Source organism: Natrix helvetica (assembly GCF_964273705.1).
Source record: "Natrix helvetica genome assembly, chromosome: 12".
Taxonomy (NCBI): Eukaryota; Metazoa; Chordata; class Lepidosauria; order Squamata; family Natricidae; genus Natrix; species Natrix helvetica.
Genome location: NC_138556.1, coordinates 17,647,858 through 17,661,633, shown reverse-complemented (window position 1 = coordinate 17,661,633; position 13,776 = coordinate 17,647,858). Strand labels below are relative to the sequence as shown.

The 13,776-nt window shown below is 45.3% G+C and overlaps 1 protein-coding gene across 1 annotated transcript; it reads left to right on the top strand.

Annotated features, from left to right (window-relative positions):
- The first annotated feature begins 910 nt into the window (after window positions 1-910).
- On the top strand, window positions 911-11,933 carry CPLX3 (complexin 3). The gene is made up of 3 exons (XM_081965110.1): window positions 911-1,400; window positions 7,438-7,525; window positions 10,331-11,933. Exons 1-3 carry the CDS (start codon window positions 1,240-1,242, stop codon window positions 10,553-10,555), a joined length of 474 nt encoding a protein of 157 aa, XP_081821236.1. The 5' UTR covers window positions 911-1,239; the 3' UTR covers window positions 10,556-11,933.
- The last annotated feature ends 1,843 nt before the right edge of the window (window positions 11,934-13,776 follow it).

Sequence of the window (13,776 nt, the reverse complement as noted above, 5' to 3'; positions counted from 1 at the left end):
AAAAGTCAGCCGAAGTTCAGCTGCGTGTGGCATGCAGAAAATATGAATTCAGCCACAGAGGGGTCAACGCCTGGAATGCTCTACCTGACTCCCATTGTTACATCCTCTAACCCCCACAGCTTCAAACGGTCCACCATGGACCTCACCCTGTTCCTAAGAGGTCTGTAAAGGGTGCGTGCATAAGCTTCCCGGCGTGCCCACCGTCCCTGTCCTACTGTCTCCATTTATTTGTACTCATTTCTTTTGTTCATGCCCCTGTTTAAACTTATACCTGTTATCTTGTACATGTTTGACAAACTAAATAAAAATAAAATAAAATAAAATGATGAAACGATAGCTTGGTTTCACAAGTGCTTCACCTCATGGCTTCCCACTTTTCTCTCCGTCACATCTGCTTTTGCATGCTTGCAACTGTCTGCTTCGCTTGGAGTCCCTCCAGATGCGTTGGGCACAATCCCGCTAACGCTGAATGGTAGGATTTGCCACCCGGGCTCATCCGGTGCCAGGCTGAGCAAAGCTGGTGCAAAAACACTGGAGTTCCTACTACAACTTTCCCTCCCGACGGATGAATTCAGACGCTGCCACCCAAAGTAACTGTTTCAGGGATAGATTTGCCCAGTCGAGGCTACCTTCTTGCCAAAGGCTAGAAGGAAGCAACGAGAGGTGGACATCATGGCACGTCCTGTCCCTTTTCTTTAAAAATTAAATAAAAAATTAAAAGTAAGGAGGAAGGTGGGGCTGGGAAGGCAGAGAGGGAGGGCTCAGGGGGCGGAGTAAACTTGTCACGCTTGGAGAGTCGGGATTAGACCAATTTAAGAGGGTTGGGGCTCAGGAAGGACGGCCCTCCACGTCGGGAGGGGAGTCTTTTTCCCGGATCAGCCCCGTCGGCGCATCGCCTCCCAAACGACCATCGACGGCAGTCGCTGTCCGAGTGCCGAGGTCCTGAAACGAGCGCGCCGAGTCGGCAAGGCTGCGGGAGTTCCCACCGGCGCGCGCTTCTTCGGAGCTGTCCGCGGACACCAGGTGCTGAACTTCTTCTCCTTGGGCTTGGTCTACTCTTCCCCCTCCCGTTGAGCCTCGATGGGAAACGACGAGGGCACCCTTCCTCCACAAGAGACGGGATTCTGATCTAAGAAGCCAGCCTACTCCACGACCCACCTGAGCGTCTTCCCTCCGTCTCCAGTTGGGGGCTAACTCCACTCCCGTATCTGCCGCCGCTGCTCTCCGTTCTACCTAGCCATGGCTTTCATGGTGAAGTCAATGGTTGGTGGCCAACTGAAGAATCTCACCGGCGGCTTGGGGGGAGAAGACAAAGGAGAAGCGGACAAATCTCCAGCGGAAGCCCAAGGGATGACGAAGGAAGAGTATGAAGAGTATCAGAAGCAGCTGGTGGAAGAAAAGTAAGTGCGAGATGTTGCATGAGAGGGTGTATAAATTTAATAAGTGCTGGAAGGGAGACCTCTTGTCCACTTCTTCCTTCTTCTCTGAATTTTCAGCATGTGTTATGATAAATGCAGTCCTTGTGATGTGTCATCGGGCTAGACATATTCCCCCAATTTGCTGCTCTCCAGGTGTTCTGACTTACAACATCATCCTATGGCTGGCTGAGAATGATGACATCATAGCTTAGAACACCTGACTGGCCATCCTGATGTAATTTAATCATGCAGCATATCAGGAGGCTATCTGGAGGAATGTTACCATGTTATATCTCTGAGACAGAAATGGGGGCATCCTTGGGGGAAAAAAACCTTGATGACTTGATGAAGTTTCCTCATTAATTCTTTCGCCCAGGTATCTCCAGAGACTCACTTGCTGTGTAGTCTTCTTTCAGTTCGTCTTGCAACTCAAAAATAATATGATAAAACAGATTTTTTTCATTGTTGCATTGAAGATTATAGACTGTCTTAACAATAGTGCAGTCCTGAGCAACAATTGCTCAGAAATATATCTTATTTCTTATTTCTACCTAAGACCCACCTATTCCAAGCAGCTGGCCTGGCTCAACTTTGATCTAACCATATCGCTCCTGACGGGTTTTTAACTGGGTATTTTAATTATATTTAATTTCTAGGGGGTTTTAAATACTGTATTTTAATTGTTTTTTATCAGCCGACCTCCTCCTTGTGTATGTTTCAGTGTATGTCTTTGTTATATGTTTGTTTTGTTCACATATTTATTTCGTATGTTTCATTGTACGCCGCCCCGAGTCCTTCGGGAGAGGATGCGGCTAAGAAATAAATATATTATTATTATTATTATTATATTATTATCTTGAATGTTGAGTGCTAATAGCGTAATGTCATATCAATTGCTCAAAACTCTACTTTGCTGCTGCTCCCTTCCCCATGATAGAGGATAAACGTTGAGTTCCAATACATCTCACAGGGATAGTCTAGAAAAGTTTGGTTGTTGGTTGACAAGCGCATGGCGGCATCAGCATTGTTGGATGAGAGCCCACTTCATTAATTGAACGAGACACGCCTTGTCACTATTAGTCTTCCGGATGCCTCCTTCACAGGCCTATGCTTGACTGCCTCTATGGAAGATTAATAGGAAGGAGCAAGAGGAGTAAAAGCTTCACTCCTTTTTAATCAGAATAACCAAACAAGATGTGCTGATTTCGCTTTACTTAATGGAAACTATAGTTCATTGCATAACAGATCTGACTCAACCCTCTATCAGGTGGTTCAGGCACATGTCATTTATTATCCAAATGAACATGCCAGGAAAGGAACCAGTTAGTCGGTCTGAACATGGACGTGGCTGTTAGCTCAAGTCTAACATGACTTATTGGTTTAGAGTGACGGGATCAATGGGAAGACGAGTCCATGCAAAGAAAGTGAAGATTTCTGATATTCTAGGCCAGTGTTTTCCAACCTTGGCAGCTTGAAGATGTCCGGACTGGGGAATTCTGGGAGTGGAAGTCCGGACATCTTCAAGTTGCCAAGGTTGGGAAACACTGTTCTAGGCTGGACAAAATCTTGAACTTGTTCGTCCAATCAGACATTCTGATTCCGAGATCCATACCTCCAAAGCGAAATAAAAATAGTAGGAATTTCAGGGTGGGGGGGAAAGAGAGAGAAAAGAAGAAACAGCTACTTGAAACCTGCAGATCAGAATGGTTTTTAGATGGATTCTAGCTAACCATCGGAAGGGGCTGAGCTTACCATAAAAATAGAGCAAATTTGCGAGCTAAATTAAAAATAGCTCTCCGGAATATCTGCGCAGAAATAAATCCTTGGCACTAAGCAGTTTTTATGCAAAGTTCGACCTCAAATCCTCCGCTCTCTAAATGCAAATATAGGAATCCGGGGCTGCGGAAAGCAGATTGTAGAAGCTGATATTTCATTTAAACAGTGACTGAGATAGCAGGATCCTGCACCTGTTTTCAGTGTCTCTCCAATATGCAGAGGAGGAAACACAGAAAGGAAGCCAGAGTATTCCATTTGTTACAGAGAGCAGGAAATGTCAGTAATATATTTTCATTACAACCCCCCCCCCTAATCTTTTAATCCTCTTTTGATTTCAAGAGATGGGATTGTTGTCTCAGGAAGAGAGAGAGGGGGAAAAAACCCACCACTATATCTCACTACGGATTTATTTATATTCTGAATTACTTCTAATTTAGGGAGGAGAGGGGAGAAGGAGCACAGGCATTATTTAAAGCTGCTTTCATACAGAATACATTGTTCTTCTTTGGAATTACTCACTTTCTGCACTCAGCTCTCGGAGTTTTATAATACCTTAACTATTCATCTCCACACCCCATCCCTTCCCAGGCTTCGTTGTGAGTAAGCACCTCCGTCTGCCTTCTATTATCTTTGCAGAAAGCATGGAGGAGCTACAGTCTGTATCCAAAAGATAGTCACTTAAGCTTCAACGTAGATTAAGGATTTTGGACCGAGGTCCACCTGGTTTTTTATTAGGAGCCCGTGTTGCGGAGAGAGCTTTGGTTTCCAAAGAGTTTTGCATCAAAGCAATTTCAATCACAAGTTTTTGAGACGAATATAAGAACATTGGAGGCATGGGGAACAAGCTCGGAAACATAAATGTGATGATATTGGTTAGAAATGGCCCTCAGCCTTAGCTTTTTAGCTTAAAAAATCCAATTTCTTATCTTTGACCTATAACAAGAATTTAATTTCATAGACCAGCTCCTGCTTTGCTTAATTTCCCTCTCTATGGAGTCTGTCCTGACCCTCGTGTTCGTTTTAAACTGTACATCCCAGAATTACACCACCGAAAGGTAAAATGCATCTTCCGTCCGATGCGGAAACGACAAAACTGCATTCACTTTGAAAGGTGGTGTGACAGCTAAATGCAACAAGATTAGAAACAATCAGCCTGGGACCGAAATAATCCATCACAGTCACGAGACTCACGTCTCAAGGGCCCAGTGGCACGGAGAAGAAGTCACACAGACGTACACAAAGAGGAAAAAGGAGTGCAAGAATTAAAGCTCGTTTCTTTTAGGTCATAAGCGGAGCTTGCGTTTGGCACGTGGCTGAATTTCTTCGCAGTCGTTTTTCTCCGGGTTTTTTTTTTGCAAAAAGCGTCAGAGAGAGGGGTCCTTGAATCACTGCCTGCAAATTGTCTAGTTTTAGCCTTGGCTGGGGGGAAGCCTGACAGGTCCAGCCTTTACCTAAATACCTTTCGATGAAGATGGACCCATTATTTCTTTGATCAGTCCTGCTGTCCAACAGCTTTATGTCATCCGCGCCTTCGGTTTCCATGTCCTCCAGGACGGAGAATTAATTGAGTCCTAGGACCTGGAGTGAGAATTAGTTAGTTATACCACTGAAAGGAGATATAACGGAAGCAATTAAGATTACTTCGATGTTGGGGCAGGGAGAGAATATAGGAAATTAAAGTTTTTTTCTGTCTTATACACCACTGGAAGACTAGAGGCAGGGTCTTCTGCAGATGCTGGGTGGTTGAGTTCACACCTAACATGCTAATTTTGTGTACTCAATGCAGCCATTTTCTGGATTTGCCTAATATTTGCCTAATAAATCCATCACATCAGTTAAGTGTGCAGAGGCAGACACAAACACACAGTTAATCAAGGCCATTAAGTTGCGTGACTGCAACTCAGATTTTATATCCTGCCTAGGTTGAGAATGTTGTGCGAACTAAGCCATTGGTTTCCTAACACCTTCAATCAAAGGCAACCAGGTCACAGTAGATTAAGTAAAGTGACAAAGATAATGACTAACACTGGCTTATTGTATGAGAGCAAAAAAAATAATAATGATCAGGAGTTTAGTACATCATTTTTGGCTAAGTTTATTAAAATTTCACTTACGGATTTGCTTACTTTCTTCTTTAAACCCAGCGAGTCTTGCTTCTTATTTTTTCGTCGTTTCGTTCTACAAATTTGGGGTTTTGTTCATCATTTCTATGAAGGTTTGTTAGGGATGTGATCATCATACCATGTAGGAGCCTGGGGTGATGAATGAACCTCATGTGAGGTTAGCCTGTCTGGATTACATAATACAGAAACTGGGATTCCATCCTGGGCATAGATAATGAGAAATAATACCTACAATATCAATAGAAAGGAGATGATATAAAATGATAACAATAAGCTAGAATAGAATAGAATAGAATAGAATAGCATAGCATAGACAATGGAATGGAATGGAATAGAGGAGAGGAGAAGAGAAGAGAATAATGAAATGAGTAAAATACACTAGAATAGAATAGAATGGAATAGAATAGAATAGAATGGAATAGAATAGAATAGAATAGAATAATGGAATGGAGAAGAGAAGGGAATGGAATGGAATGGAATAGAATAGAATAGAATAGGTAGAATAGAATAATGGGCTGGAGAAGAGAAGGGAAGGGAAGAAAATTCTTTATTGGCCAAGTATGATTGGACAAAGAAAAAAAATTGTCTGTGGTGCATATGCTCTCAGTGTACATACAAGCACACAGGCACACAAAGGCATGCACACACACTTATATGTAGGCAGTGTGCAACACAACAGTTCTACTTTAACAACGATTGGATATGAGTAGTGAAAGAGGGCAGGCAATTATTTCCTCAGTAACTAAGCCACGTTTCGTTGCTTAATTAATGTAACTTTGTCCATATCTTTTGATTAACTTCACACTGGCCTGGATAACCGCCTCCTTTGGGAAATCTTTCTCTTCCCATCATGTAGTCATCCTCCTCTGGCAATATTGGCCTAGCTTGCCAACTGGAGCACATTTGCTAATAATAGGGCCAAGCTATTTGTGGGACTGCTTATCTTCCCATCATTTTGGCTCACCCCTCTGGATCAAGCCGGGAGGCCGTGCTCTTCCATCACTCCTCCATCATGCCCTCTTCTCAGAACCTGACATCCTGCCCTCCAGGAAGCAGGGCGGCTCTCATCCTGTTAGCCTTTCATAAGGCTTTAACAGAGCACAAGGAACAGAGTTGGAAGGGACCTTGGAGGTCTTCTAGTCCAACCCCCGATCAGGCAGGAAACCTATACCATTTCAGACAAATGGCTGCCCGGTCTCTTCTTGAAAACCTCTAGTGATGTAGCTCCCATAACGTCTGGAGGCAACTTCTGTTCCATTGGTTAATTATTCCAACTCTCAGGAAATTTCTTCTTAGTTCTCGGTTGCTTCTCTCCTTGGTTAGTTTCCATTCATTATTTCTTGCCCAACCTTTGGGTGTTTTGGAGAATACGTTGACTCCCTCTTCTTTGTGGCAGCCCCTTATATATCCGAACGCTGCTCTCATGCCACCTTCTTTGAATTAAACTAGACATACCCAGTCTCTGCAACTGTTCTTCCTATAGTTTAGCCTCCTAATCATCTTTGTTACTCTTCTCCGCACTCTTTCTAGAGTCGCCACAACTTTTTGAAATCGCGTCGACCAAAATTTGATGCCATATTCCAAGTGCGTTCTTACTGTTCAGACGTGATTGTTCCTCCCAGCTTTGAGGCGATGTGTTTAGGTCAAGTTTGCTGGTTAATATACTGAAGTTATTTTTCAGTTGAATCCTGCTCAGTGACTTTGAGAGGGATCTTAGAGCCTTAGTGGACAACCAGCTAAATAGGAGCCAGCCGTGTGTGGCAGCAGCCAAAAAAGCCAATGCAATCCAAAGTTGCATTAACAGAGGGATACAATCAAGATCAAGTGAGGTGTAAAGCCTTAGTAAGACCACATCTAGAGTACTGCATCCAGTTTTGGATTGAATTGCAACAATATCCGGACAGCCAAAAACCTTCCTTACAAGGACATGGGATTGTTGCCTTGCTGTGAAAACACTGATTATTGTAGGAGAAGAGAAGGCAGAAGTGAGAGGGTGGAGTTAAGTGAGTCATCACTTTAGAATTCTTACATGGCCACAAACGATTCCAAGTCTGTTTGGACAGATGAGCAGACCTATTCAGGGTTGAAATCAATTTCTTTCTCCTCGTGACTTTTTGCAGGATGGAACGGGATGCCGAATTTGCCCAGAAGAAAGCTGAGCGTGCTACACTGCGGACTCACTTCCGTGACAAATACAAACTGCCCAAGGTATGGAGGGAGGCCTTCACGAGCCTCAGTCTGGTTTCTTTAGAGAGCTTTTTTGCATCGGGGCTCTCCGACCTCGGGAATTTTAAGACTTACGGACTTCAACTCCCAGAATTGGGAGGAATTCTGGCAATTGAAGTCCACAAGTTTTAAAGTTCCCAAGGTTGAAGAGACCCCTGCCCTGAGACAACTGTACTATGGTGAAACTTCACTCTCGAAGTGAAGAAATTCTGTTGCTTTATGCTACAGTAAGGGACGCCGTGGCTCTCAGTGGCTAAGAGGCTGAACTTGTCAAACAGAAAGGTCGGCAGTTCGGCGGTTCTAATCCCTAGCACCGCGTAACAGAGTGAGCTCCCGTGACTCGTCCCAGCTTCTGCCAACCTAGCAGTTCAAAAGCACGTAAAAATGCAAGTAGAAAAATAGGAACCACCTTTGGGGGGAAGGTAACAGCGTCCCATGTGCCTTCGGCATTGAGTCATGCCGGCCACATGACCTTGGAGACGTCTTTGGACAGCGCTGGCTCTTCGGCTTTGAAAGGCGGATGAGCACTGCCCCCTAGAGTCAGGAACGACTAGCACATATATGCGAGGGGAACCTCTACCTTTTATGCTACAGTAGAAGCTTCCCAGAAGATATACATAGATGGTAATTCTCTCCCCGCCCCTCAGCCTACTTCCTTCCTCCCTCTTTTAATTAGGGTTGACTATTAGGGATTTTTATAGTATTTATATGTCGGCTTTGTCTAGCTTTATCTTTTTAATATTGTAAGCCGTCCAGAGTTACCCCATGATAAGACAGGGTAAATGTCATAAATAAAATAAATAAATAACTGTAATATAAATTAAAACCATGCAATACAACTTTCCTCTGGGGTTCTGCAGCACAATTTAAAACAATGTAATATCCAAGCCAAGCCAAGCAGCAAAAATATACTACGGTGCACCAAAAATGTCCTTTTGAGATATTCTGCAAATATTGGGAATAAGTAAAGATGAAGGTTCCCCTCGCGCATATGTGCTAGTCGTTCCCGACTCTAGGAGGCGGTGCTCATCTCCATTTCCAAGCTGAAGAGCCAGCGCTGTCCGAAGATGTCTCCTTGGTCATGTGGCCGGCATGACTCAATGCCGAAGATGAACGCTGTTCCCTTCCCACCAAAGGTGGCTCCTATTTTCTACTTGCATTTTTTCTGTGCTTTCGAACTGCTAGGTTGGCAGAAGCTGGGACAAGTCACGGGAGCTCACTCTGTTACGCGGCGCTAGGGATTCGAACCGCTGGACTGCCGACCTTTCTGATCGACAAGCTCAGCGTCTCAGCCACTGAGCCACCGTGTAAGCAGAAATAAGTAAACAGAAATAAACACAACTTCCCTGAGTTGATGTGGGCGTCCTCTATCGTCAGCTGAAGACAGAAAGAGGACAAGATTCTTACGAATCTCTACGCCTTACGAAGACGTCAACCAGGGTAGCTGCCACTTGCAAGAGGAATAGCTTAAGTTTTTTAAACAAAGAGAGCAGCAGAAGTCTCTGCAAGGGGAGAGTTAAAACCAAAATGGTGCCCCCAACATCCATCAACACTCTGTCCCTTCGGAAAATGTGGGCCTTGGATGTGGTCCCAGTTGAAACCAGTTGCATTTTTGGGGCTACCCAATGGGTTTGAAGATGAGCATAGTTGGGCTATCCAGAGATTAGCCACGAACAGCCATATATTCAATTCCCTCCATTTGAATCTGAAATCCAATATTCTACCCGTTTACTGGGGATATTTTTTGTTTGAAGAACAGACATAATTAGGACAATCCAATTATGCTCTTAATAACTGCATTCCAAACTGGCCCTGTTTGAATCAATGGAGCTTAGCATAAAATGCAGTTTGTTTCCACTCTATTTGTTCTACTAACCGTATTTATTGGGGTTTGCCCTGGGGCTGAAATCTGACAAGATGGCCTATTTTTATACCTGGCATTTAGTCATATGTCTGCAACCCTCCATCTGACATTTGCAAGCGTCTCTCACAACAGGGAGAAGATTTGTGTGTGTTTTTATATGTCGATTGGGTCCTTTTTCTAAAGTGGCAGCAGGCCTGATCAGATGTTGTTGCGATGTTGCTCTAATGGGAGACGTTTTAGTCTCAATTACGGTCGTAGGTTGAGACCTACCGGAATTGCCTCTTGCTGAGACTTACCGCCATCGATGGGATTTGTGTTATGGCCCCTCCAGCAGCTGAATCAGAGGAGGAGGAGGTGTGGGAGTAAGGGTCAGCATCAGGGCAACCTGAGATCTCCGAGAGGGAAGAGGGAATGGAGCTGGCAGAGAGAGAGAGAGAGAGAGAGAGAGACAGAGACAGAGACAGAGACAGAGACAGAGACAGAGAGACAGAGAGACAGAGAGAGAGAGAGAGAGAGAGAGAGAGAGAGAGAGAGAGAGGCGGACCCTGAGTTGTCTGTCAGCCCTCAGATGGAGAGTTAACAGCCCCCAGGTCTGAAGGTGGCTGATGAGGAAGAGGAAAGGAGAGCAGTGGAAATCTATGGGCCGGTCCTTGGGAAAGAAGAGCCACCGTTGCCAGCAAAGCCCCACCCTAGCTCTGGGGATAAAAGGCCGGGGGTGGAGATGAGTAGGTGTGGTAGACAACTATTCATCTCCCGGACGGACTTGTTAGCCTGCGAGAGAAACTTTTTTGCCAGGGCTGCCGGCATTCCTAATAAAGGAATCTTTCGTGTTCACGTCAGAAGGTTTGTTGTGTTTGGGGAGCTGGGTCAGAACAATTTGCTTCTCCTGAGTCGGAAGGCTCAATTAACCCTCTTTTCCCTAGAACGAAACCGACGACAACCAGATCCAACTCGCCGGGGGCGACGTGGAGCTGCCGAAGGAGCTGGCCAAGATGATAGAGCAAGACAACGAGGAAGAAGAGGAAAAGGACTCTGTTATCGGACAGCTGACCAACATCCAGAACCTAGACCTGGATTCCTTGAAGGACAAAGCCCAAGCCACCATCGACGACCTGAAGCAGTCCGCTGAGAAATGCACCATCATGTGACTCCATGCTGCCTCTTGATCCCAGTTGGTCAACCCGTGTGTGTGGGGTGGGGTGGTCCGTGAGGGGGCAAGGCTGACCCTAGTCAATGAGAAAGACCCAACAGGCGCCCAACAAGTTTGTCTTCCTTGTGTGCGCGTGTGTGCGCGAGCTGAGTATTTTCTTTGCAGCCCGAGTCCCCTCCCTTGTAACGTATCTTCCATCCCTCTTCAGTGGACATGAGGTGTGCGTACCTGTCTCAGGTTAGAACCAACCAGTTGTTTGGCCCTCCCCTCTTCCCTTACCACGGTCCACCTTCAAGTGCTACCTCTCTTTGACCTTCTTCTCCCTTTCCACCTACATCTAGACAGTTTATCTTCCATCAGCCTTTTGATGGAGAAGGATAAGAGCCATTTACTATCCCGGGAGTCGTCCTGGCTGTGTACCAAAATGAATGTGCAACACACACACACACCTTTACAGAAACACAATTTGAAGAGGAGACTATCTTGTAGAAAGAGGCTGAAGAAGCAGGGGTGAAATTCATTTTTTTTACTACCGGTTCTGTGGGCCTGGCTTGGTGGGTGTGGCAGGGAAAAGATACTGCGAAATCCCCATTCCCTCCCCACTCCAGGGAAACGATACTATAAAATCTCCATTCTCATCTCACTCCAGGGGAAGGATACTGCAAAATCTCAATTCTCATCTCACTCCAGGGGAAGGATAGTATAAAATCTCCATTCCCTCCCCACTCCAGTGGAAGGATACTGCAAAATCCCCATTCCCTCCCCATTCTGGGGCCAGCCACAGGTGGTATTTGCCAGTTCTCTGAACTACTTAAAATGTCCCCTACCGGTTCTCCAGAACCTGTCAGAACCTGCTGAATTTCACCCCTGAAAGGAACCCTTGCCAAAAAAAGTTCCAAGTCTTGTAAATTAGGTGGCTTGGCCACTTGTACGTCTTCCAGTTCAAGGCTTGGGATGGGGGGGGGGGGGCAAGAGAAAATTCCTGCCCTTTCCTCCGCCGTAGTTCCCTGCTATGAATCAGAACTTCCGGAACTTCAGAAGGCCCAATTCCATTTTCCAGGGGGAGAGAACACAGCTTGGGCCTCTCGTTCTACCCCTGAAGCCATACAAGGATGACGAAGGTCCCTTTGGTTGATGTTTAATCAACCATAACCCCATAGGTGTTCTTGTGCTCTGTTTCAATGTCTAACAATACATCCTGGGACCTCTCACTGTCATGTGTCCGACAACTAGTGGGAAGTGGGTATAATTACCTGTGTAACAAGCGTGCATCTTTATGTTGTAACGTGACTATGCAGTATTCTTTGACCCTCGATGCTCCCCTTCTTCTTTTTTCCATGGTACTGTTCGATTTGGTGGAATAAAGACCAAGCTTCTATGCATTCCCTTGTCCTGGTGTTCCCTTGCAGAAAAGATCTTGTGCAGCGATGAAATTCATTTTTTTTACTACCGGCTCTGTGGGCGTGGCTTGGTGGGCGTGGCAGGGGAAGGATACTGCAAAATATCCATTCCCACCCCACTCCTGGGGCCAGCCAGAGGTGGTATTTGCTGGTTCTCCGAACTACTCAAAGGTTCCGCTACCAATTCTCCAGAACCTGCTGAATTTCAGCCCTGGGTTTAGGGTTTCCAGCCTAAGCAGGGGGTTGGACTAGAAGACCTCCAAGGTCCCTTCCGACACTATTCTATTCTTCTCGAGCTACACAGGGCCCAAAAACTTGGCTTCTCGCTCTTCTTCGGCGCTAATGAGTTGGTTGCCAACAGACGCTCATTTCACAGTCCTCTGAGAATGCCTTCCTGGCTTAGCGTGCTAAACATAGAAAGAAAAACCCAGATGCTGTCCTGAAAGTGACGATTAAGTCAACGGAAGGTTTCTAAAACAGCTGCAAGCCTTCCCAAGCAAGAGATGATTAACAATCCAGAGGGGAAAAGATGAAAGCAGAGTGGGGGGAAAAAACAAGGGGATGTGAAAGCAGACCTATATATCCGCTTATTATAGAAAGCATCTTGTTTGGTGTGTTTAAGGCAGTGCTTCTCAATTATTTTCTGTCATGCCCCCCCCTAGGAAGAAGAAAACATTTCGCGCGCCCCGCGCAACTGTAAATAGTATCATTTGTCTATAAAATTGTTATAAGTACACCTCTGCATAACACTGTATCCTTATTAACGTATAAGAGAATAAAAAAGAAAGAAATGTGGATCAATTTACAACAAAGAATAGCTTTATTAACTGTAGCAGAAAAGATTTAAAGGAGCACAGGATTTAAAGGAACACAATATTAAAAAAACCTTTAACCTGCAAAACAAAAATATATAAAATAATTTGAGCTGAGCCCCCCTTTACGGAGCCTCGCGCCCCCCCTGGGGGGCCCGCCCCACTATTTGAGAAGCACTGTCCTAAGTGGAATTTCCCCCAATGGGATTTTCCCATGTATTTTGCCAGGAAATGTACATAAGGCAGGCTCAAAATTCATCCCCCCTCCTAACCATACCGATGGGCTCTGAATCCAATGGCAGTGTCGGTTTTGCTCTACGAATTCATGTGGAGCTAACCCTAACCCTAAGTGGAATTTTCCCCAATGGGATTTTCCCATGTATTTTGCCAGGAAATTTACATAAGGCCGCCTCAAAAGGCGTCCCCCCTCCTACCCATACCAATGGGCTCTGAATCCAATGGCAGTGTCAGTTTTGCTCTGTGAATTCATGGGGAGCTAACCCTAACCCTAAGTGGAATTTTCCCCAATGGGATTTTCCCATGTATTTTGCCAGGAAATGTACATAAGGCCGGCTCAAAAGGTGTCCCCCCTCCTAACCATACCGATGGGCTCTGAATCCAATGGCAGTGTCGGTTTTGCTCTGCGAAGTCATGGGGAGCTAACCCTAACCCTAAGTGGAATTTTCCCCAATGGGATTTTCCCATGTATTTTGCCAGGAAATGTACATAAGGCAGGCTCAAAAGGCGTTCCCCCTCCTAACCATACTGATGGGCTCTGAATCCAATGGCAGTGTCGGTTTTGCTCTGTGAATTCATGTGGAGCTAACCCTAACCCTAAGTGGAATTTTCCCCAATGGGATTTTCCCATGTATTTTGCCAGGAAATTTACATAAGGCCGCCTCAAAAGGCGTCCCCCCTCCTACCCATACCAATGGGCTCTGAATCCAATGGCAGTGTCAGTTTTGCTCTGTGAATTCATGGGGAGCTAACCCTAACCCTAAGTGGAA

What these genes read in the sequence shown, in the direction of transcription:
- CPLX3 (XM_081965110.1), top strand. Translation starts at nt 1,240, where the DNA reads ATGGCTTTCATGGTGAAGTCAATGGTTGGTGGCCAACTGAAGAATCTC. An exon ending in AAGCAGCTGGTGGAAGAAAA is followed by an intron (nt 1,401 to 7,437) that starts GTAAGTGCGAGA and finishes GACTTTTTGCAG; the next exon opens with GATGGAACGGGATGCCGAAT. An exon ending in ACAAATACAAACTGCCCAAG is followed by an intron (nt 7,526 to 10,330) that starts GTATGGAGGGAG and finishes TCTTTTCCCTAG; the next exon opens with AACGAAACCGACGACAACCA.